The sequence below is a fragment of the Mesocricetus auratus genome, unplaced genomic scaffold (assembly GCF_017639785.1).
Source record: "Mesocricetus auratus isolate SY011 unplaced genomic scaffold, BCM_Maur_2.0 Super-Scaffold_100008, whole genome shotgun sequence".
Lineage (NCBI taxonomy): Eukaryota > Metazoa > Chordata > Mammalia > Rodentia > Cricetidae > Mesocricetus > Mesocricetus auratus.
In genome coordinates, this window is record NW_024429192.1 from 3687993 (window position 1) to 3713226 (window position 25234).

Below are 25234 nucleotides of genomic sequence, written 5' to 3' on the forward strand. Positions count from 1 at the left end.
AACAGGTGGGAATAAAAGAAGCCTACTGAAATTCGCATAAATTTATGAGAGGTGTGTTTACCCTACAACCGCCAGTAATAATGAGCATACTAACTGATGCTGACTCAGCACTTAGCGCTGGCCAGGGGACTCAGCACTTAGCGATGGTCAGGTGACAGGGGGTTGTACCATCCTTGCAAGACAAGTTAAAGTCATTTCTCTTCTTCCATCTTTTTGTATGTTTTGTTTTTCTCGATACAAGGTTTCTTTGGTAGCCCTGGCTGTCCTAGAACTTGCCCTGTGATCCACCTACCTTTGTCTCGGGAATGTTAGGATTAAAGGCGTTCTCGTTCATGCCCAGCCGGCTTCTTCCGTGTTTATGTCCATTCCGGGGACTAAAGTCAGGTCACCCGCGAGTCATCCCACTGACCCTCCAGTTATTTTCGTCTCTGTTAAGACTGAGTGATGAGACAGGTTCCTCCTCTCCCTTTCTGGTCCTCGTAAGCCCCTTCTGCATGGGAATCATAGAACGTGGCACAGGGAGTGATTTCCCAGATGTCGCAGGACAGACAGCTACCATGGTTGATTTTCAGTCAACTGTTGTGGGTTGGGGAGTCTCTGGTGCCTCTGTTGTGCACTGGGTGTTGGGGTGCATTGGAGGGGGCTTGTTGGGAGGGCACCTGTGGCTAGCTGACGCTTTTCCAAGCTGTCCTTTACCTTCTTCCGTCCGTCCGTCTGCACAAGCGCAGCTTCCTGTGCGGCTTGACATCCGAAGGTCACACCCCGTAGGTTTTGTTCATAACCAAGCTCCCACCAGAGCAAAGGGTGCCATTGAAGACTTGGCCATCCCAGCAGCTGTGACATTTGACAGTGGATCTGCCACAGCTCTGTCCTGGACTGGGTAGAATGTGGGTAGGATTCCCACCACGAAGGAAAGGAGCTGCAAGTGGGGGGGGGGACTTCCTGTCCCAGACTGGCGTGCCGTCTCGATGGATTGCACTTCCAAGTTCTGCAAGTGAGATTCTCTTGCGGTAATGAGGGCAGCATGGGAATGTGCAGCCGAGGGTTCTCTACGTACGGAGAAGAGACGTGTGTGTGTGTGTGTGTGTGTGTGTGTGTCCCAGTCAGCTGATCGGGAGTCAAGTCCCACCTGTGTGGGTCTTAGCTCCCATCTCTGGCAGTGCGAGGGCGAATACAGCCCTGCCTCGTCAGAGAGCGAGGCCCTCTGCAGAAGATGCTGAGAATGTTGGGGGCCGCTCTGAAGTGTGGTGATGCAAGCGCTGAGTCCGCATTTGAAGTCTCCCCATTGTGTGACAGAACTTGGCAGGGGTGCCCGCCTGCCGTGCAGATGCCCGTCTCTCCTTGTGGGTCCCTTCCGCACTGCGTGTTTACGGTGTAACTGTGCCTGCCAGGCGTGTCTTGTAAGTGTGCCCATTTCCACAGGGCCACGCGTGCTTCTACTGAACTGCCTCAGTCAGCGGGGAGAGGTCATCCCCCAGGCCTGGATCCTCTCAGGGTAGGATGACAGGGCATGCTGACCCGTGCCTGCCAGGCGTATCTGAGCTCAGACTGACCCGTTTCGCGTTCCGTGTGACCCACGGGGGAGTCAGTGGAAGTGAATTATGTGGACTCCGCCAGCCAAGAGGAGACGCCCAGTCTCTCCTCTGGACGCCCGGGTCTCGTTTGCATCTTCACATATTAGTTGTTCATAACAGCCCTGCCTGACCACAGTCCCAAAAGTGAGAACCGAGGCTCAGAAAGCTAGATGTGACTTCCTGAAATTTTGGGCTGAATTGGAGACTCTGCCCTGAGGGAATCCTTGGCCTTTGGAAATATGGCAGATCCCAAATAGAGCTGTACTGGGTGGTGTTGGCATGGCTAGTGACAGGAACCAAACTGCTGAAAGACCAGAAAGCTCTCTGGGGGCTACACTGACGCCGTCCATCATCCATTCATGTATCTATCATGGTGTGTGTGTGTGTGTACATGCACATGTATGTACACATATATGATGGGCACCTCTGTGTGTGTGTGTGTGTACATGCACATGTATGTACACATATATGATGGGCACCTTCTGTGTGTGTGTATGTGTGTACATGCACATGTATGTACACATATATGATGGCCACCTTCTGTGTGTGTGTACATGCACATGTATGTACACATATATGATGGGCACCTTCTGTGTGTGTGTACATGCACATGTATGTACACATATATGATGGGCACCTTCTCTGTGTGTGTGTGTGTGTGTGTGTGTGTGTGTGTAGTTCGTGGCCATATTTTTCTGATGTGAAACCATCTTCCAGTTTCTAGAATAAACTGCTCAGTTGCGGTATTTAGTCGGAGGGTGTGCTATTGGCTCAGTTACCTGGTTTTTCATTTAGGAGTCTCACATCTCTCAGCTTATTGCTGCTGGGGCGAGCCCCTCCCCAACGTTAGCTGTCTAGTTGTGGAGTTGCGGTCATGCTGGGATCGTGAAGGACACCCAACAGCGTCCTCTGCCTCACAGCAAATAACGGGCTGTTTCAGGGTCACAGACTGTGGCTGTTTTGAACCACACTTGGGTTTGCTTTTACTTAATCCGCCAAAATATTTTTTTAACCTCGTTCTTAATTAACCTTTTAAATTAAAAAGGTATTTTTCTAGTTTTACTGTTTTCCTTTTTTTTTCTTCCCAGGGAGTAAGCTAAATTAACTGTCCAGTTAATTTTTAATGGATATTTATTCGCTCGTTTATTGGACATTTATTTAGATTTATTGGGCATTTGCTCTGCACGGGGTATTATCCCAGGCACTGGAGAGGAATGAACGGAGAGAGAGAGCACTGCTGGCTGCCGGGGCATCCAGAAGGGAGGCGGAAGTTGTCCAGCTGGTAATAGCTTACACCTGTGGCAGGCCGTCTGGCTCTCTGAAAGAGACCTTCAGACATTCGTCTTCCAGGGAATAATCCTTTTGCATATTTGTTGAGCTGTAAATTAAGCATGGCTCTAAAATCTCTAATTTCAGTTAGGAATATACATTATTCATCAAATATTTATGAAATCCGTGTACTGCTGTAGGCAAAGTGTATGGCACAGAAAACTGTGAAATCTGGTTCCCGTAGAATGTTTTTCTGCGGCTGTAACAACTTGCCCGTGACTCAGCAGCCTGTGGAACACAGAAGCGTGTTTTGGTTTCTGGAGCCTGGGGAGTCTATGATCGCGCTCTTGCATTCAGTGAGGCCTTCTTTCTGCGATGACATGCATGGTAGAGGGGACCACGCAGCATGACCCACCAAATTCGTTGTTTGGGTCTCCCGAAGCCGCTGATGCTGTCATGGGGGCCACACCCTCATCGTAGCCTGAATTACATCTTAAGTCCTGCCTTCTAAACACCACCAGCACGAGCTGATAACTCATGAACTCCCTGGAAGTCCCGTGCCAGACGCCTTCGGTATTTTGGAGGACGTGCGTGCCGTCGGGCATGAGCCTGACAGGAGGGGCCTGCTTGTCCCCTTGTCCTTCTGTACTCTGTCCCAGATGCTTGAGCACCAGGGCTCAGGCTCGGCGGGGAGGAGGTTCCTTGGAACCCTTGTCCTTGCTTGCGGCTCATGTGTGGTGACTGGGGGTGCTGGTCACACTTTTTTTTTCCTGGAAACAAGAACAAATCGAGGATGGCATCGGGGTTCCCCAGAAATCACACTCTCTGCTTGCCGCGCCGACGTCCCGTGTCCTGGGGCTCTAGGCACCATCTACATGGAGCACGCTTCAACTCTGTGGACCACCTCTGAGCTCCATGGAGCGTGTGGAGACTTGGAAGAGCATGTGCCAGTCCGTCCTCTAGCTCTGGGGAGGTTACAGCGGACACGTGTTCTGTGTAAAGATTCCTGGGTCCTTATCCAGGCCTCTTGGGTCCCCTCCAGGCTGCTGTGAGAATCCCCAGGGCTGTGCGATGGGTGCCTCACACTTACCTCATCCAGACCCTGCAGCAGCGGCAGCAGCAGCAGCGGCAGCTAGGTCCCGCGCTCCCCCAAGTCACGCAGGCCAGGACCCTGGTGCTCATCTGTCTCTCACAGGACACCATCAAACACGACCACGCCCCCATCCCCTCGTCAGCCAGCGCTGCTGCCCACACAGCCTCCTCTCACCTGCCCCGCTGCCCGACCTCCTGGTTGGTTGCTCCAAGTCCGTCATACCCAGGTGGGCTCATTTAAAATGTGAGTTGCAGGCTAGCCTCGAACTTGAAGTCTCCAGCCTCAGCCTCCCAAGTGCAAAGGACGCACGTAACACCACACCTGGTCCAGCTTTGTGTCTCGTTTCATTCTTTTTTATTTTTCCCGATCACTCTTTATAAAACGCAAAGTCCTCACTGTGACCGTTAAACCCCTGGCTCCAAGCACACCTGGCCTCCAAAGGTGGGCTTGAGCCTCTGGGCCACCGTGTTTCTCTAAAACTTACCCAGGGCCTCTGGCTTTGCTGTCAGATACCTCGATTACTTACATCTTCTGCTTTCAAGAGAAAGGCCTAGCAGGGCAGCTCCCTGGCCATTCATGCCCACCCCTTGACCTTTGCGGGTCCCCTTACTCTGCTTTTGATTTCTCCAATTACCCTGTTTATCTGCCCCCTTCCCTGGAATACACACACACACACACGCACACACGCACACATGCACACATGCGTGCACACACAGGCACGCACATGGGCACACACGCAAACACAAATGCACGCACGCACTCACACACATGCACGCACACATGCATGCACACGTACACTCACACACACACACTAGAGTACCAGCCCCCAGGGCAAACACAGGGTATTTGTTGGCCGTCACCACCCCCAGAGGCTGAGAGAGACCATTACATGATCCACGGTCTCAGTTCTTGTCTTTGGGTTCTCTACCGGTGCTCCAAGGAGCTCAGAGGTAGCCCCTGGGGGACAGCTACTCCAGGGAAGCCAGAAGGGCTTGGCTGTGCCCCATCGGTGGCTGCTTCTCCTGAGCAGAAGCCCAAGCAGTGTGGCCGTGACTGGGTGCGAGGCTTCTAGGCAGCCCTGCTCTGCAAACCCCACAGCAGCCCTGCTCGGGAGCAGTGCCCTCCTTCCTGGTAAGGGTGAGGCACTAACGGTGAGCGGAGGGGCAGCCTGGCACAGTGTGTATCTAGGTAGTCTCTGCTGTCTTCCCTGAGTCACGCCCCTGGTCTGTGTCATAACCCAACCCCCCCATCTCCCCCCACCCCCCGGGTGTGGCTAGTAGCACAGATAGGCACAGCCCCCTCTTGCACAGCCGCTCCCTGCAGTCTCCTGGGTCAGAAGACTATGTGGGGTTGTAGCTTCATCGCTCAGGGCCATTGATTGTGCCTTGGGGGAGTGGGGCACGCCTCCTCGCAGCTGTGAGACTCTGGATGCGTGACTTGCTCATCCACCAATGGGAGAGGACTGCGGCCCACCTCGAGCCCTGTAGACGAAATCGCCAGCAGTCCCTCACTCACACGGGGCTGCTGAAATAAAATCTGTGCATGACCGTCCTCTCCTGCTCCGCATTAGGCCGAGTCACACGACCCAGCAGTCAAATGTCCATGGTTCCTGGGGCCCCCACCACTGCCGTGGTGGACAGTAGATGAGCAGGTGGCAGCTGTCGGTCCTCACACAGAAGCCAAAGCCTGATTTCCCGCTGGGACAGAAGAAAAGGCTGCCTGTCCCCAGAGCTTACTCCGGGGTCTGCGGAGCCCCCCCCCCCACAGGTGTCTTTTACCAGGGTCCCCCGTGGGGTTTGCTGTTGGTGGCTAGTTACCGGGGACCTTGGGGACTACGTCTGCCTTCTGCTCTTCTCCACAGCCAGGTCCCGCTCATAGGCGCCGCTGCCCTGTCTCCCGCCTGCCATCCACATGGCCATCGTTTCAGGCTCCTGCTTCCCCTGTGGGCGCCACAGCTCGAAACCTTCTCTGTCCACCCAGTCAGCCCTGCGTGTCGGCCGTTTCTGTGGCCCTGCTGTGCCACTCGCTGTCGCCAAGAGCAGAGTAGAAAAAAAGAAAAAGTAGAGGGGTTAAAAAAAGAAAAGAAGGTAGGTCAGAAACTGGAAAGAACAGGCCGACTGGATGGACAGAGAAGGTTCCGCACTTGTGTGGCTCATGAGGATTGCCTAACCAGCCTCTCCTGCTGGCCATTTTCACTCTGTGTGTCTCTCTCACACGTAAAATCCCACCTAGTGTGGGTTACACTTAATGGGGTGAGAAAAATCCACACGGTAGAAGTTACAGGTGAGGCCGAGCGCCTTCCTCCCGGGAGGCTGAGCCATTTTCTCCTCTCTGACTCCCACTCGGGAAAAGGCATACAAAAGAGTCCTTTCTGCGTTTGATGTATTACTTTTCAAAAACAAACCCTTCGTGTTTCTTTTTATTTTTTTTATTTTTGGTTCCTACCTCTTGGCCGACCCAGCAGGAATTTGGCAGTCTGCTAGGCTGCTTCTCACAAACGCTAAGAGCGGATTCTCTGGAAGTCACAAGTCAGGGTGCTGGGAAGTCTGGCTGTGCTGTGTCTCTGCCAAGTCGCCTGGGTGCTCGGGGAGAGGGGTCGCTGGGCTCCAGTGCGAGCGTCGAGAGGCTGAGCAGTTGTTGATACGTGGCGTTTGTGGATGGAGTTCCTCCTGTGGCCGCTGCTTCTTGGTGTATGTTCAGATTGTTTATGTTCTTTAGAGCTACATGAGACACAATGCGGTGTGTGCATTTGGTTTCGGTTAAGCCTACTATTTGTTGCTTTTTGTTGTTGTTAATTGTTTATGATTCATGCCCCGGAAGATTTCAGTCCCATCTAACCTGTAGAAGCAAGTCCCCTCAGCGGCAGCACACCTCTGTCTATCATTTATCTCTGTTCACAAAGGACACCGACACTTGGCCTCGAGTGACGTCCTTACTAATCCATGGGTAGACGACGGTGGCGGATGGACAGGCCCTTGGAAGTTCTGCTGACCTCATGATGCCTTGCAATGGGGAGTTACAAAATTCTCCCGGTTTCCTGCTGTTTGGAACACAGGTTCTCCGTGGGCTGACCATAATGCCTCCCTGTTAAAATGGGGTACAGCAGAAAGGCCCCTCACTGCTGGCGTCTCAGCAAAGCAGCACGGAGCCTGCTTGCTGTGTTCTGCAGTCTTCCGTGTAGGTGAGCTGAGAATCGGGCTCCACCGGCCGAGGGCTTGCCTGGCATGCAGCACGCGCTGGGCTCCGTCCCTAGCACCACAGCACATGAAGTGGGGTGACCACCTGTGACCCCAGCACTCAGGAAGTGGAGGCAGGAGGATCAGAAACCCCAGGTCGTCCTTAGCTAGGAGTCTGAGGCCAGCCTGGGCTTCACGAGATGGTGCCTGGCTTCCTGAGTTCGCTCTTACCGTGACCTGGATGCAGCGCTGTGTGTTTTTAAGATAGCAGGGGGCTGTGTTCGTAGTAGGGAGGATGCTTACCTCTGAGTGATACCCTATGTTCAGTCCCGAGTCCTGCAGGGAGGGTTACATATATCTCATGGCTCAGGGAGCACTGGAGATGGATACTTTTGTTGCCTTTTTGTTTTGTTTTGTTTTTGTTCTGTTTTCTGAGACAGAGTTTCTCTGTCTTGTTTTGGAGGCTGCCCTGGTACTCGTAGACCAAGCTGGCCTCGAACTCACAGAGATCCGCTTGCCTCTGCCTCCCGAGTGCTGGGATTAAAGGCCTACGCCACCAACGCCGGCCCTTTTTTATTAGGAAAATCAAGGTACTAAGCCTACTAGAGTGTCCTGGTCTAACACCGCATTCTGACTCCCCACCCCTAAACAGGGTGCCTTACAGAAACAACAGAATCCAACTATCAGCAATTAAAGAGCTCAGCCAGGTAGCCACCCCCTCCCGCGCAGCCTGTAGGAAATATGAGTTATTCATCTTTACCAAAGAAGTTATTCATCGTCATTAAATGTTCCTTTGAGTTTCTATAACTTTAGGATCCCTTTAATAACACACTCGTTTTATATAATAATATCCGACTGTAATGCTGTGCACAGCCTCCGGCCGGCCCCTACCTGCCAGCCCTCCTCTCTCTCCCCATAGCCCCAGTCTGTGGCAGGAACTTTAATCTTCCTCTTTGCATTTTAATGCTTATCGTAAAAAGCCTTATGAGAAGTTCCAGGCAGTTTCATTTTGTGAAAAGCACACCCAGCAGTCTCGGTTTTCCTTAGAATGCTAAGCTCTGTTTATGGTTCCCAGCTTTATGAGGGGTCGCTTGATGGGCCAGTGTGGGATAGCAGCAGGTCCCCGGGGATGTCAGCACCCAAGTCCCACCAGGGAGTCCACAGACACCCTGTCTGTGCCGTGGTGTGCTTACAAAAAACCCTCATCCTGTGTGGGAGGGGGCACACCCTCTCCTCTGTGGCTTCCTCAGGGATGCCCTTCATTGAGAAGACTACCCAGGCATCTACCCTGGGGACAAAGACTACCCAGCATAGCGTGGTTTCAGGGACGGTATAAATGTCATCTCTAGGCGGTGTCTCTTTGGTGGGCAGTGATGGCACAAGAGTTTTCTAGAAGCTTGAGGGGGGGATGAATGAACTGAACCGCCTTGGAACGGAATGAACTTCACACTTGAGCCAAACTAGCAGAGGCGGGGAGGGGGAGCAGGGAAAATACAATCTTGGCTTCAGTGTGTTCTCAGGAGAGTGTACCCCGCAGCAGAGTCACACAAAAGAACTTGTCACTAAGAGTGTTTTCCCGGAGAGAGCTTGTCCCCCAGGGGAGTGTGTCTCTGGAGAATGCATCCCAGGAAGAGTTTCCCCAGGAATCTTCAACCCCCAGGAGCTGTTTCTAACCTGGCCATTGACACAGGTCACCTGTGTGACAAAGTCACACTACCCCTGATGTTATTGATGCATTTGATGGCCTTATGCGTGCCTTCCTGGGGCTTTCTTCTGTTCTGAGCCCCTTTAGGTAGCAGGGCACACAACCTTCTTTTCCAGTACAGTCTTGAACTGGAAGCCCCTCAGACAGGCCGGAAGAGGGCCTCACTGTGTGACACTGTGAGAGTCTCCTTTTCCCAGGAGAGGCACTCCTGGGAGCCTTCTGTCATGTCAACAAAAAGGAAGCCAGAGGCAGGAGCCGCTGTGGTCAGGGACCTAAGTGCTGCACCACAGGTTCTGCTCAGGGGTTTATCATCAAGCGGACCAGGTTCAGTCTAGGAGGAGACTCCGTGGGTGTCCTCAGTAAAGCATTCCACAAGGGTGTCCAACCGCTCATCACTGTCAGGGGCGCAAGTGCCTGTCTCACAGCCCATCTCTGGCCCAAAGACCGACCAGCCCCTCCCCGCAGGTTCCTGGTGAGATTAAAGAAGCCCTGGGGGCTCTGGGAAAGCTTCTGGAATCAGGCTTCCCCAGTTACTCAAGGGAAGATGGCAGGATTCGCACAGCAGCGCAGCATGCACCTAGTAAAAAGCCCAAGGCCACACTGCCCGCTTCTCCCGTATCGCTGGCTCTGATGAGGCAGCCCTACCCCTGCAAAGGGCGGAACACGGCACTCTGAGCACGGGTTAGTAACTACAGAATCGTGCACGCTTCAGTCTTCACACATGAGCCTTGGCCACCCTCACTAAAAGGCGCTGTCACCATCTAGACGCTGACACACCACTGTCCCGCTTCGAAGGGCCTGTGTGACTTTATATTTCTCGTCGTCCCCCTCTGTTATACAGTGAGACCCACTTTGTTTCTGGTTTCATTGGGTCATTTCGGTTCATAAAAGTTCTGTAATTAATATGTGTTATTTTAAAGTTCCGCACCTTGGGGCTGGGAGATGACACAGTGTGTAAAGTGTTTGCTGTGTAACAGTGAGGGACCTGAGTTCAGATTCTCGTCAAATGTACCCACACATGCCTGTAACCCTAACACTCAGGAGATGGAGCCAGGCAGCTCTCAGAGGCCCCATGGCTGACCAGCCCAGCAGGATACTGAGCTCCTGAGCTAGTGGGTAAGTCTGTCTCAAAGAATAAGGTGGAGCAATAACCGAGGAAGACACCCGGAGTCACCTACACACAGACACGAGACACAGACACACACACACACACACACACACAAACACACAGACAGGAGACACACAGACACATGCACGTACAGACACAGAGACACACACAGACAGACACACACAGACACACACAGAGTCATTGTTTCATGTGTTGAAGATACCTTCCTTCCTTCCATCCCTCCATTTTTTGGGGGGTAAAGAAAATGAAACAAAATGTAGGGGAAGGATTTATGCATCTGATTGGGGGAGGGGAAATTAATCTTCTCATAATAGTTTTTAAATTAAGCTTCGTAGGGTCCAAGCCTTTTCCTCCCCACCCCTTCCTCTGATGGTCCCTCTCTCATTAAAGCTCGGGTTTGATGGCATTCGCAGGGAAGCTGATTTACTGGAATACAGACGCTCTTTAGGTCTTAAGTTCTGGAACATTCCCAGTGTGTCTGAACCCAGGTTTCAGATTTTACTGGCATTTTGTTGGCAGGGTTGTCTTTGGAGCCCTTCCTGATTTGAGTATGTTTCCTGACACCTTTAGCTGTATGGTACTGTGTTTTTTAAATTTGAGAGAGAGAGAGAGAGAGAGAAGAGAGAGAGAGAGAGAGAGAGAGAGAGAGAGAGAGAGAGAGAGATATTTTTAAATAGAAAAGCATTTACAAACACAGATGGAAGGCTAATTCTAAGATGTCAAGCAAAATAAAAAGGCAGTTAAGTCTCAAAAATGGACAGGTAGACACAATTTATTTTTAAAGGGCAGGAAAAGACCAGAGGAGGGAGCTGTTTCCGGGAATCTCAGTTGTGTGGACTCCCCTCTCCCTGTTGAAGCAGGGGCAAGAAGGTAGCCGTGGTCGGAACCTCCAGCCCTGCATTGGACTGTGGTCAGAACCTCCAGCCCTGCATTGGACTGTGGTCAGAACCTCCAGCCCTGCATTGGACTGTGGTCAGAACCTCCAGCCCTGCATTGGACTGTGGTCAGAACCTCCATCCCTACACTGGGCCATGGTCAGAACCTCCATCCCTACACTGGGCCGTGGTCGGAACCTCCAGCCCTACACTGGGCCGTGGTCGGAACCTCCAGCCCTACACTGGGCTGTGGTCGGAACCTCCAGCCCTACACTGGGCTGTGGTCGGAACCTCTATCCCTACATTGGACTGTGGTCAGAACCTCCAGCCCTACACTGGGCTGTGGTTGGAACCTCCAGGGCTGTGTGTAGTCAGAGGCACAGGAGGACTCAGGACCTAGCTTGCTGAAGGAAAGCATTGCAGACACAAAGGCGGGCTGATGGTAACGACCCAGGATGGAGATGCTACGGACAAGAGGGCCGGGATGCTCGCTGTGTGCTGTGTGTGAGATGTGGTGGTGGTGGTGGTGGTGGTGGTGGTGGTGGTGGTGGGGGTCGTGGTGGTGGTGGGGGTCATGGTGGTCGTGGTGGGGGTCGTGGTGGTCGTGTGTGCCTACGAAGCCTCCGAGGGAAGAGATAAGCGAGGGAATGGAGTGCAGTGTCCCACCTACGTCGAACCCAGCAGAAGTCAGCCCTGGAGGGCTGGAAGGATGGAGTAGAAAGTGGGGTTGGCCCAGCGGGGATGGAAAAATATCCATCTGAATGAGTGTCTGTTCCAGCTTTGGATTCAGAACCTGGTTTGGTTCCTGGGGCCGCCAGCCCAGCTTGTCGTGGAGCAGAGCCGCGCACCCGAAGAAAGAGGCCCCTTGTCCCACAGAGCTAGAAGCTGAGCTGGCGCTAAGCTTCCCGGCACACACACTCTGCTGGCTGCTTGCTCCTGGCAGGGTGGAGCCTGCGAGGAAGGAGCGAGGGTGATGTGCAGGGCAGCGCCGCGCCGGTAGAAGATGCTCTGGCTTTTGAGGCCAGCTGGCAGGGCAGGAAACCCTTGCCGATGATTACCCTGAAGCGGAGACGGGATTGAGGTGGGAAAGGGCTGGACTGGGGCCTGAGTGGGAGGGTGGCACTTCCCTTTCGAGAAGAAACTCATTCCACGAAGCTGGCTTTGACCACCCAGGTGCTTCAGAAACTCCTTGGCTCCGTAGCTAAAGAAACTCATTACTTTATTGTTTTATGTAAATTCGGTGAGGAAAAACTTGGCGTGTTTGAAACAGAGCATCCATGGGAGAGAGGGAAAGAGGTCTTGCCTATTATGCTCATGGCTGTGGGTTCAATCTCCAGCACCACCAAAAATAAATTGATGATGATGATGATGATGATGATGATTTCTTTCCTGGGAAGTCACCCAGTGGAGAGAGTGGTTGCCTAGCATCATGAAGTCCTGGGTACAATCCACAGTAACATAACGCAAGTGTGGTCCTCCACGCCTGTAATCTCAAGACTCAGGACAACCAGAAGCTCAAGGCCTTCTTCTTCATCTACACAGAGAGTGTGAAGCCAGCCTGGGCTACATGTGAGACCCTGTCTTTAAAGTTAGGGGAAGAAGGAGGGAGGGAGGGAGGGAGGCAGGGAGGGAAGGAGGGAGGGAGGGAGGCAGGGAGGGAAGGAGGGAGGGAGGGAGGGAGGGAGGGAGACAGGGAGGGAGGGAGGGAGGGAGGGAGGGAGGGAGGGAGGGAGGGAGGGAAGGAGGGTGGGAGGGAGGCAAAGGAAAAACAAGCAAACAGAAACAGAACCGAATTTGTACAAAGCAGGAAAAACAACCTCCCGACACATAGTGTGAGCGGGGCCAGCCCTGGTCCGTGATGTCCCCGAGCCCCAGACCTCCACTTTCTCAGCTGTGAAATAGGACCCCATGGCACTGACTATTGGGACAGTCGCTGCGATGTTTAAGGGTTGGTGCAGTAAAAGGCACCCTAGAACTGAGTGGTGTACAGACTACCACTCAGGCTACTCTGAAAGTCTACGGGGCCTGTTCTTTATTCATATAGTTGAAGCTACCCCTTCCCATGTCTCAGTAGTTCATTTGTTTTTGAGGTCGTAGAGAAATACAAGGAAGTATGAGGTATCACTGGTGCCAGCTGCTGGAAACCTGCCACACTGTGGTCACAGGCTCTCTAAGTAAAAACTGTGTTTGCTGGTAAAAGGATAGCGTGCGTGTGCAATCTTAGAGAAGTGATGAGGCTCTAACTCAAGCAATGAAAGGACCCAGTAAGGGGGTAGGATGTTAGCCTACACAAGTCAGCTTATTTTAACGCACACAATGACAGTAAAATGATGGTGTGGCGTGTATTTACAATAGCAAAGAGCATGGGCAGAGACGCCGGAGAAGTATTTGAGCAACATAACACTCCCTGCTCACAGGGCAACTTGGCTTCCCAAACATTTCAGTTCTCAATTTAGAAAGTGTATTTAATACAAAACAAACAAAAACTCTCAGTATCTGAAAAGGCATGGGAAATAATGCCCACAAAAGAGCAATGAGGAGGACCGGGCATGTTAGACCTTAAGACGTGCTAGACAACTAAAACAGGGTGATGACGTCAGCACTGGGTGGGGTGGACGCCAGCGGTGTGATGTCATCAGCACTGGGGTGAGGTGGACACTAGCGGTGTGACGTCAGCACTGGGTGGGGTGGATGCCAGCGGTGTGACGTCAGCACTGGGGTGGGGTGGGGTAGGGTGGGGTGGATGCCAGCAGTGTGACGTCAGCACTGGGGTGGGGTGGGGTGGACACCAGCGGTGTGACGTCAGCACTGGGGTGGGGTGGGGTAGGGTGGGGTGGACGCCAGCAGTGTGACGTCAGCACTGGGGTGGGGTGGACACCAGCAGTGTGATGTCAGCACTGGGGTGGGGTGGACACCAGCAGTGTGATGTCAGCACTGGGGTGGGGTGGGGTGGATGCCAGCAGTGTGATGTCAGCACTGGGGTGGGGTGGGGTGGATGCCAGCAGTGTGATGTCAGCACTGGGGTGGGGTGGACACCAGCAGTGTGACGTCAGCACTGGGGTGGGGTGGGGTGGACGCCAGCAGTGTGATGTCAGCACTGGGGTGGGGTGGACACCAGCAGTGTGATGTCAGCACTGGGGTGGGGTGGGGTGGATGCCAGCAGTGTGATGTCAGCACTGGGGTGGGTGGACACCAGCAGTGTGACGTCAGCACTGGGGTGGGGTGGGGTGGATGCCAACAGTGTGATGTCAGCACTGGGGTGGGGTGGACACTAACAGTGATTGGAAGGAAGTGAATTGCAATTGCAGTTAAACCTGACCAGACAGGCAGAATGGTGACACTGGATGAGGGGTAGAAGGGCAAGCAAAAGGAATTTGTAGACACTTTTTTTGCTTCTGAACCTCAGACTGGAGAGGAATAGAACAAGTGAACTCTGAATTCTCTCTCATGTGTTTGTTCCAGCAGGATAGTCAGCCTGCCTGCCGGTCTGTCTGTCTGTCCCTGCCTGCCTGCCTGCCTGCCGGTCTGTCTGTCTGTCCCTGCCTGCCTGCCTGCTGGTCTGTCTGTCTCTGTCTGCCTGCCTGCTGGTCTGTCTGTCAGTCTGTCACTGTCTGCCTGCCTGCTGGTCTGTCTGTCAGTCTGTCACTGTCTGCCTGCCTGCTGGTCTGTCTGTCTGTCTGTCACTGTCTGCCTGCCTGCCGGTCTGTCTGTCACTGTCTGCCTGCTGGTCTGTCTGTCTGTCTGTCTGTCCCTGTCTGCCTGCCTGCCGGTCTGTCTGTCTCTGTCTGCCTGCCTGCTGGTCTGTCTGTCTGTCTGTCACTGTCTGCCTGCCTGCTTGTCTGTCTGTCTGTCTGTCACTGTCTGCCTGCTGGTCTGTCTGTCTGTCTGTCTGTCCCTGTCTGCCTGCCTGCCGGTCTGTCTGTCTCTGTCTGCCTGCCTGCTGGTCTGTCTATCTGTCCCTGCCTGCCTGCCGGTCTGTCTGTCTCTGTCTGCCTGCCTGCTGGTCTGTCTGTCTGTCTCTGCCTGCCTGCCGGTCTGTCTGTCAGTCTGTCACTGTCTGCCTGCCTGCTGATCTGTCTGTCTCTGCCTGCCTGCCGGTCTGTCTGTCAGTCTGTCTCTGTCTGCCTGCCTGTCTGCTTGCCTGCTGGTCTGTCTGTCAGTCTGTCACTGTGCCTGCCTGCTGGTCTGTCTGTCTGTCTGTCTGTCTGTCTGTCACTGTCTGCCTGCCTGCCGGTCTGTCTGTGTGTCCCTGCCTTCCTGCCTGCTGGTCTGTCTGTCTCTGTCTGCCTGCCTGCTGGTCTGTCCCTGCCTTCCTGCCTGCTGGTCTGTCTGTCTCTGTCTGCCTGCCTGCTGGTCTGTCTGTCAGTCTGTCACTGTCTGCCTGCCTGCCGGTCTGTCTGTCTCTGTCTGCCTGCCTGCTGGTCTGTCTGTCAGTCTGTCACTGCCTGCCTGCCTGCTGGTCTGTCTGTCTGTCTGTCTGTCTGTCGAGACAGGGTTTTCCTGTGTAGCCCTGGACGTCCCAGAACTGGCTCTGCAGACCAGACTGGTCTTAAGCTCAGAGATCCTCCTGCCTCTGCCTCCCAAGTGCTGGGATTAAAGGCGTGAGCCACCGTGTCCGGGCCATCTTTACTTTTAAAGTAGACCTTTTTGTCTTAATCCTAGAAATAGTTTTGAATAACTGCGAATAATTTACCTAATGTAAAGTAGCACATTTCCACAAACGAACTTAGAGATGATTGAAAAATTAAAAGCTGACCTATCATCTCAAGAGAAAGATTTAAGAGGGGGTGACAAAAGCCACCCTACTGCCATCGCCGCCTCTGCCTCCTTTACTGTGAACTTACCGTAAGTCGACTAACCGTGCACGTCAGTGTGCAGTTCTCGGCCAGCATGTCTCCCGCGGCTCTGTTTGTCCGAGCTGACATTTTAGTGACTACCGAGGTTCTATTACTCCTCTTTTCCAGGTCGCTGCTCTACTAACTGGTGAATGTCTCAGATCTACACGGAGGATGGGCAGGCCCCCAACTTAAATTTTCGCTCACTCACTGCTGTCACTGGTTCCTCCTGGCCTATCCTCTGAATTTGTATGGCCGTCAAAATTTCATCTTATTGGCCACGTGGAAGCCAGGACAGTCTTGGCAGGGCACCCCTGGGTACTGCGACACCCTCTGTAACCCGAGCACTCGGGGTGGGGATTTTTCGAACTCTGCTCAAACAGGGCTTTTTTTTTTTTTTCCTCAGTGTCCCTTCGGTACAACGGTGAGTGCAGACAGCCCAAACCTTTTAGTCCATAGCTTTGCCAGCCACAGAGTAAAATGCAGCGGCTGGTAGGTGAAGACTATGCAATCCCCACGCCACCCAAGGGAGGATGAAACGCCTCCATGGTCGCCTTTCCTCTATGCTTGTCCTCTAAGACTGCAGCAGCCTCATTTTCAGAAACGAGGCATTGACAGAGTTCGTAAATGCTTCCTTGTCGACCACGAGCCGTGCGGCTTGGCCCCCAGAGTTATCTCAGATAGCACAAGTAAATCTGGCGGCCTCCAGTCGTCTCAAACAGTCATTAGCTCCTACTCCGTTGTCTGCCCCACAGAATTTCCCCTTGGCCTCCGCAGCACAGCCTCGCTCCGCTCATTACTAGACCCCGTTAAGTGCTGCCAAACCTCCAGCAGTTTAGTGCGTGTGTTCTCTTAATCGTGTCTCTTTGCTCTGGAAGTCTGTGTCTGGTTTCTGAGCCACCAGTGTTCCTGCAACCCTGTCCCCGCCCCTTTCTATCACTGGCTGTATGTAGCATGTGAAAGTCTACTGCCCACATGCTTAAAGAACGTTCTAGATTGCCCACCGTCCAGGGAGCCTCTGCAGTCTTAATCACGTCCATCTTCCTTGTCCCTCATTGGCCCTGGGAGTCTGGGAGTCCTGCACGGGACCTTCTGGAAAGTGGGAATTCCTGAAAGTCAATGTTAACCCTGCCACGGGACAAAGAACCCTTCTTGGAATTTTCATTCTCTTAGCACGAGTAAAGGACGTCTTGTCCCTGATGCCCAGGGGTGGAGAGGCGTGCCCCACCCCAATGGGTTGTTCATGGTGTCTGAGAGAAAGACTTCAGGGATGTATTCCTGTACATTGGCGCAGGTTGGGTTTCCTCTTAGTGCTGGGTTCTGCTCTCGTGGCCGTGAGGAAGACCCCACTGTCACACCAGCCAGACCCTCCCCACACAGCCTGACGTCCCCTTTATGTGCAAAGAGGCCTTAGCTCCTCTCCCTAAGCAGGTACTGCCCACCTCGGAGATGCAGGACGCAGGTGCGTGTTAGTTTTTAAGCAGTTTTCCTCTCCTAGGGCTCCTTTAGCCTGCAGGAGAGGGTGGGGAGCTACTCAGGGCACAGGCTTGTTTTACAGCAGGGGTTCTCAGTCTTCCTAGTGCCGTGACCTTTACATACAGTTCCTCATGGTGTGGTGACCCAACCATAAGATTATTTTTGTTGCTGTTCCATAACCATAATTTTGCTGTTATGAATCATAATGAAAATGTCTGTTTTCCAGCGGTCTCAGGTGACCCCTGTGAAAAGGTCATTCATGGGTTGAGACCCGCCGCTTTAAAGGACTCTGTTCTCTGCAAGAGTGTTGAGGAACACTTCAGAATGACCTGTAATGTCTTGTTAATACAAATATGCCCTCTGCCCTGCTCACCCCTTCTGCTCCCACAGATGATAGGTAGGTAGATACATAGATCAATAGATAGATATAGATGATAGATAGGTACATACACACATAGATGCATAGATAGACAGATAGATAGACAGACAGACAGATGAGTTAGATGATAGATACATATACACACATGGATACATTCATACATATATATACAAACATAATGCATAGATGATAGATAGATAGATAGATGGATGGATGGATATCGGTACATACATACACACATAGATGTATAACATACACACACATAGATGCATACATACATACACACATGCATAGATAGATAAGATAGATAGATGATTGATAGACAGACAGGCAGACAGACAGGCAGAAGGCTTGACTTTGGCCATTAATACCTCCTGCTCTGAACTGTGTCTGCTCAGTTCAGGGAGGGAGGAGAAGTATCCTATTATGGAAATAAAATACAGAGAACATAACTTGGAGGAAACGGAGTGAAGGGCGTGGCCGCCTATGTGGGAGCATTTCCCTTTTTTCTTTCTTTTGAGCCTAATATGGACCAGCCAGGTAGAGGTGTGCATAAGTACACTTTGCCAAAAAGGACTTGGCATTCCTTTCAGTGAAACTATTTTAAAAGCGGAACTGGAGCCCAAAAGGACCCAGGGTTCTTGGGGAATTCTCAAAAGGTGTCGATTTATTTACTACAGTTAAAGCGTAATTAGTTCTCAGGGGATGGGGTATCTCTTAAAACGGCTTTACTGCCAGCATATTGGTTTTCTGATTAATCAGAAACGTGTGCGAGTTCGAGCAGAAACTCACTGTAAGTAGAAACAAATGTCAGGAATTGCTGTTGTCCCTTGAAGGCAGATATGATGGAAGGGAAACAACTGTGTCCTGATGCAGTCAGACCGGGCACCAGCCAGGCGGTCACCCTGCCCCTCTCCACTCTCTTGCCCTTTGGCGCACTTTTCCCCATCCTTGTACTGGTTCCCACCAGAGGCTGCGAGGGAAAGCGGCGCCCCTCCCTCTTCACGGCTCCGCAGATCGCCGGGCCCCACCCACCATGCGTATGCCTGCACACTCTTCCCCCTCTGTCAGAGCCGCCCTTGACCCTCCTCTATGTGTCCGTTCTGACTGACCAGTTTTTTTCCCACTGCTTGCAGGTTGATGTTTGAGATACCACAGGAAATGGGCTTAATCGCTGTTGCTGTTCGGCAGACCCAGGGCAAAGGTCAGTCTGGGGGGGGGGGATCTGTGAGTTTCCCGGCTGGAGAGGGTGTGTGTGATGAACCCTGGGACAGTCTTGAGTTAGAGTCTTTCCACTTTAATAGCCCCCGCCCAATCCCCCCACCCCCGAAATGGGGCAGGAGGGAGGAGATGGAGAAGGACAGACAGCCACCGTTTGGTAATTGTGCCATGTTTGCGTCTGATGGCCGTCACGCCTGGTAACCCAGGGTCCCCGTACTTCCTGCAGATTGTGGTGGAAACAGCTCTAAGACGTGTAATCTCCTTGGGGTCCTCGCTGAGGGTCTGCTGGAGTGTGTGGAAGCACCCTGCCTTTCTTCTGTTGAGTTAAGCCCACCGTGTTCCTGAGCACAGATAGACTCAAGGGGGCCATGGGTGTCAGGTGTGCGGCCCTGAGACCCTGCTGTGTGGGAGTGTCCATGTGGAGAAGCTGTTTCCTCTCAATGGGTCCTGTCTTCCAGGAAGGGGCCCGAACGCCTGGCTGAGCCCCGTGGGCTGTGCCCTCTTCACTCTGCTGGTCTCCATTCCCCTGAGGTCGCAGCTGGGACAGAGGATCCCATTTGTGCAGCATTTGATGTCCCTGGCCGTCGTGGAGGCGGTGCGGTCCATCCCAGAGTATGAGGTACGAGCTGCTTCCTCCTCCTTCTCCTTCCTGTGGCGCCTCCAGGCTGGCCTTTTCCACTTGCAGCACGCATTTGCGTATTTGTCTGTGCCCTTCACAAAGCTCCTGTCACCGAAGTGCAGGCTCGTGCGCCCGGGGTACCACTTAGAGCGCATAGTTCCGGCTGGGGCCGTAGCCCAGGGGCAGAGCGCCTGGCTGGCATGCTTGGCCCTACAGCGTTGCTGTGGGTGATTCCATTTCCCAGGATCCCTCGGGGCTGTCTGTCAGGTTTCTCAGGGTCCCAGTAAGAACAAGCTTTCCTTTTCTTATTTTTTTCCTTCTCTTTTAAATTTAAATTAGAAACAATCTTACTTTACATACCAATCCCAGTTCCCTTCTCCCTCCTGTCCTCCTGTGATCCTCACCAGCCCCCTCCATACCAGCCCCCCATCCATTCTCCAGGGAGAGTGAGGCCTCCCATGGGGGATCATCAAATCTGTCACATCTCGGGCAGGGCCTAGGCACTCCCCCATGTGTCTGGAATGGGCTCCCAAAGCCCATTTGTGCACTAGGAATGAATACTGTTCCACTGCCAGAGGCCCCATAGACTGCCCAGGCCTCCTAACTGACACCCATGTTCAGGGGGTCTGATTCAGTCTTGTATGCTGGTTCCTCAGCTGTCATTCTGGGGTCCATGGGCTCCCACTTGCTCAGGTCAGCTGTCTCTGTGAGTTCCCTGGCATGGTCTTGACCCTTTGCTCAGCCTTTCTTTTCTTTTAATAAAAGCGGTGTATCAGGGCTACATGGACGTGCTCTGCATTTTCGAGTTTTAAGAGGCTTTTTTTTTTTTAGCCTAAATTACTTCTTCCTGCCTCCCCTTACTCTCATCTCCATCAGCAGAGCTGCTGCTCTCTGCCTGTGGTTGATGGAGGTCAAGGCCAGGCCCTGGTGGCTCCGCCTTTCCTCACTGCAGGGACAGGTGTGCTGGTGCCCTTACCATGGCCTGAGTCCGACCCCACTCCTGGTACCAGCTCCTTTATTAGTCACTTTCCAACCTTGAAAGAACACCGAGACCAAGGCAACTTACAGAAGACAGTGTTTATCCTGGCTTTCGGTCTCAGCAGGACGAGGGAGTCCCGAGAGAGTCCAACATGGCAGGGGAGCAGGGCAGCCAAAACAGGAAGCTGAGAGCGCCCATCCTCGGCCACAGGCAGGAAGTAGGGAGAGAGAGAAAACGGGAAGTAGGCAAGGCTCTTTGCGTCAGAGTCCCTAAGTGGCTTACATCCTCCAGCAAGTGTGTACACCCTAACGCCTCCACAGACGGCGCCACCAACTGGGAGCAGGTCTTTGGAACACACCAGTCTGTGGTGGACATTCCCATGGAAGCTATTGCAGTGTCTGCTGTTAAAGAAGCAGGGAAAGAGAATGGCGACTTCAGTGACAGGGGCTGCTGTGCTTCTGCGACTGTGCCTGCCACGCCTCCCACGCCTGCCCCCGCTTCCGCGTGTACCTGAGACAGTCCTGTGACGGCTGCGTGTGCCCTGAGGAGGAGGAGGCGCCGCTTACCTCCCTTCCTTCCTCCATCAGTTCTTTTTTTTCTCCTCAATATATGTTTTTATTTAAATTAGAAACATGAATGCTTCACATGTCCATCCCAGCTCCCTCTCCCACCCCTCCCTTGTCCCTCCACCAGACCCCCCTCAGCCCCCCACCCAATCTCCACATCATTCCCCAGGGAGGGTGAGGCCCTCCTTGGGGGGATCTCCAGAGACTGTCATTTCATCCAGGGCAGGACCTAGGCTCTTCCCCAAGAGTCCAGGCTGAGAGATCATCCCTCCATGTGGAATGAGCTCCCAAAGTTCATTTGTATGCCATGGGGAACACTAATCTACTACCCAAAGCCCCAGAGATTTCTGAGGCCTCCTCACTGACACTACATTCATGGAGTCTGGATCAGTCCCCTGTTGGCCTCTCAGCCATCAGTCTGGGGTTCAAGAGCTCCCCCTTGTTCAGGTCAGCTGTCTTTGTGGGTTTCACCAGCAGGGTCTTAACCCCTTTGTTCATCACTCCTCCATTTCTGTCACTGGGTTCCTGCGGGTCAGTTCAGTGTTTAGCTGTGGGTATCTGTCTCTGCTTCCATCAGTCACTGGATGAAGGTTCTAGGATGGCATATAATGTAGTCGTCAACCTTATCATCAGGAAGTTGCTATTAATGTAGTCTCTCCACTTTCGCTTAGTTTGCCAGTTCGTGTTATCCTTGTAGATCTCTGGAAATCTCACTGGTGTCAGCTCTCTCCTCAAGCCTATAATGACTCCATCTATTATGGTATCTCTCATCCTGCTCTCCTCTATTCTTACCTTGACTTAACCTTCCTGCTCCCCCATGCCTTCTTCTCCTCTCCTCTTCTCCCCCTCTCATTTTCCTGGCTCCTTCTCCCCTCCCCCGATGTTCCCAATCTGCTCAGGAGATCTTGGCTCATTCCACTCCCCTTGGGTATCATGCATCTCTCTTGGGAACCTCCCTGTTTCCCAGACTCACAGGCACTGGGATTGTAGGCTGACACTCCCCTGATCCATGTCTAAAATCCATATATAAGTGAATACATACTATGATTGTCTTTTTGTGACTGGGTTACCTCACTCAGGATGGTTTCTTCTAGTGCCATCCATTTGCCTGCAAATTTCAAGATTCCATGTTTTTTTTTCTCCATTGTGTAAATGTACCACATTTTCTCTATCTACTCTTCAGTTGAGGGGCATCCAGGTTGCTTCCAGGTTCTGGCTATTGCATATAATGCTGCTATGAACATAGTGGAACAGACATCCTTGTTGTATGAATGTGCATCTTTTGGGTATATGCCTAAGAGTGGAATTGCTGGATCTTGTGGTAGACTGATTCCCCTTTTCCTGAGGAATCTCCATACTGATTTCCAAAGTGGCTGTACAAGTCGGCACTCCCACCAGCAGTGGAGGAGTGTTCCCCTTTCTCCACATTCTCTCCAGCATAAGATGTCATTAGTGTTTTTGATTTTAGCCATTCTGACAGGAGTAAGATGATATCTCAGGGTTGTTTTGACTTGCATTTCCTGGATGGCTAGGGATGTTGAGCACTTTCTTAAGCGTCTCTGAGTCATTTTAGCCTCCTCTATTGAGAATTCTCTATTTAGTTCAGTCCCCCACTTTTTAATTGAATCCTTTGGTGTTTTGGAGACTTGCTTCTTGAGTTCTTTGTAAATTTTGGAGTTCAGCCCTCTGTCAGATGTGGGGTTAGTGAATATCTTTTCTCAATCTGTGGGGTGTCTTTTTGTCTTGTTGACTATGTCCTTTGCCTTACAGAAGCTTCTCAGTTTCAGGAGGTCCCATTTATTAATTGTCGATCTCAGTGTTTGTGCTGCTGGTGTTATGTTCAGGAAGCTGTCTCTTGTACCAATTCATTCAAGGGTACCTCCCACTTTCTCTTCTAACAGGTTCAGTGTGGCTGGATTTATGTTGAGGTCTTTGATCCATTTAGATTTAAGTTTTGTGCATGGTAATAGACATGGATCTATCTGCAGTCTTCTACATGCTAATATCTAGTTATGCCAGCACCATTTGTTGAAGATGCTATCTTTTTTCCATTGTATAATTTTAGCTTCTTTGTCGAAAATCAGGTGTTCATAGGTTTGTGGATTAATCTCAGGGTTTTCAATTCGATTCCATTGGTCTACCTGTCTATTTTTATGCCAATACCAAGCTGTTTTCAGGACTATAGCTCTATAATAGAGCTTGAAGTCAGAGATGGTGATGCCTCCAGACGTTGCTTTATTGAGCAGGGTTGTCTTGGCTATCCTGGGTTTTTTGTTTTTCCATATAAAGTTGAGAATTGTTCTTTCAAGGTTTGAAGAATTGTGCTGGGATTTTAATGGGGATTTCATTGAGTCTTTAGATTGCTTTTGGCAGGATTGCCATTTTTACTACATTGATCTCACCTATCCAAGAGCATGGGAGATCTTTCCATTTTCTGGTTTCTTCTTTAATTTATTTCTTTAAAGACTCAAAGTTCTTGCGATACAGGTCTTTCACTTGTTTGGTTAGCATTACCCCAAGGTATTTTATGTTGTTTGTGGCAATTGTAAAGGGTGATGTTTTGCTGATTTCTTTCTCAGCTCTTTTATCGTGTGTCTCTAGTAGGGCTACTGATTTTCTTGAGTTGATCTTGTATCCTGCCACTTTGCTGAAGGTGTTTATCACCTGTAAGAGTTCCCTGGTAGAGATTTTTGGGTCACTTATGTGCAAATAGTGAAAGTTTTACCTCTTCCTTTCCAATGTGTATCCTCTTGGTCTCCTTTTGTTGTCTTACTGCTGTAGCTAAAACTTCAAGTACAATATTGAAGAGGTATGGGGAGAGGGGACAGCCTTGCCTTGTTCCTGATTTTAGAGGAATTGCCGTGAGTTTCTCTCCATGCAGTTTGATGTTGGCTTAGTTTGCTATATATAGCTTTTATGGTGTTTAGGTATGTTCCTGTTATCCCAGATCTCTCCAAGACCTTTATCATGAAGGGGTTGTTGATTTTTGTGAAAGGCCTTTTCAGCATCTAGTGAGATGATCATGTGATTTTTGTTTTTCAGCTTGTTTATATGGTGGATTACGTTGATGGGTTTTCATATGTTGAGCCATCCCTGCATCCTAAGGAAGAAACCTACTTGGTCATGGTGGATGAGTTTTCTGATGTGTTCTTGAATCTGATTTGCCAGTATTTTATTGAATATTTTTGCATCAATGTTCATGAGGGATATTGGTCTGAAGTTCTCTTTCTTAGTTGTGTCTTTGTGTGGCTTGGGTATTAATGTTATTGAAGCCTCGTAAAAAGAGACCCTTCTGCTTCTATTGCATGGAATACTTTGAGGAGGAGGATTGGTATAACCTGTTCTTTGAATTTCTGGTAAAATTTTGCACTGAAGCCATCTGGCCCTGGGCTTTTTTTGGTTGGGAGACTTTTTTTTTTTTTTTTTTTTTTTTTGGTTTTTCGAGACAGGGTTTCTCTGTATTGTTTTGGAGGCTGTCGGTCCAGCCTGGCCTCGAACTCACAGAGATCCGCCTGCCTCTGCCTCCCGAGTGCTGGGATTAAAGGCGTGCGCCACCACCGCCCGGGCAGTTGGGAGACTTTTGATGACTGCTTCTATTTCCTTAAGTGTTATAGGACTATTTAAATTGCTTATGTGTTCTTGATTTAATTTTGGTAAGTGATATCTATCCAGAAAATTGCCCGTTTCCTTTAAATTTTCAAATTTTGTGGAGTACAGCTTTTCAAAATATGACCTGATGATTCTCTGGATTTCCTCAGTGTCCGTTGTTATGTCTCCCTTTGCATTTCTGATTTTGTTAATTTGCATGTTCACTCTCTGTTGTTTGGTAAGTTTGGATAAAGATTTTTCTATCTTGTTGATTTTCTCAAAGAACCAACTCTTCGTGGCATTGATTCTTTGTATTGTTTTCCTAGTGTCTATTTTATTCATTTCAGCTCTCAATTTAATTATTTCCTGGCATCTGCTCCTCTGGGGTGAATTTGCTTCCTTTTGTTCTAGAGCTTTCATCTGTGCTGTTAATTCTCTAGTGTGACTATTCTCCAGTTTCTTCATGTGGGCACTTAGTGCTATGAACTTTCCTCTTAGCACTGCTTTCAAAGTGTCCCATAAGTTTGGGTATGTTGTGTCTTCATTTTCATTGAATTCTAGGAAGTCTTTAATTTCTTTTTTTATTTCTTCTTTGACCCAGGAGTGGTGCAATTGTGCATTATTCAATTTCCATGTGTTTACAGGGTTTCTGTGATTTGTGTTGTTGTTGAATTATAACTTTAAGGCATGGTGGTCTGATAAGATACATGGAGTTATTCCAATTTTTTTGTACCTGTTGAGGTTTGCTAT

At 51.0% G+C, this 25234-nt stretch overlaps 1 protein-coding gene across 7 annotated transcripts in view; it reads left to right on the top strand.

The window, feature by feature from the left end:
• Hlcs (holocarboxylase synthetase) overlaps positions 1-25234 on the top strand; it is a 185852-nt gene that overhangs the window by 146701 nt on the left and 13917 nt on the right. For all 7 annotated transcript variants that reach the window (XM_040750430.1, XM_040750429.1, XM_040750428.1 and 4 more), the window contains 2 exons: positions 18648-18715; positions 19191-19351. In XM_040750430.1, coding sequence (XP_040606364.1) covers positions 18648-18715; positions 19191-19351 — 229 coding nt within the window. The remainder of the gene's footprint in view (positions 1-18647; positions 18716-19190; positions 19352-25234) is intronic.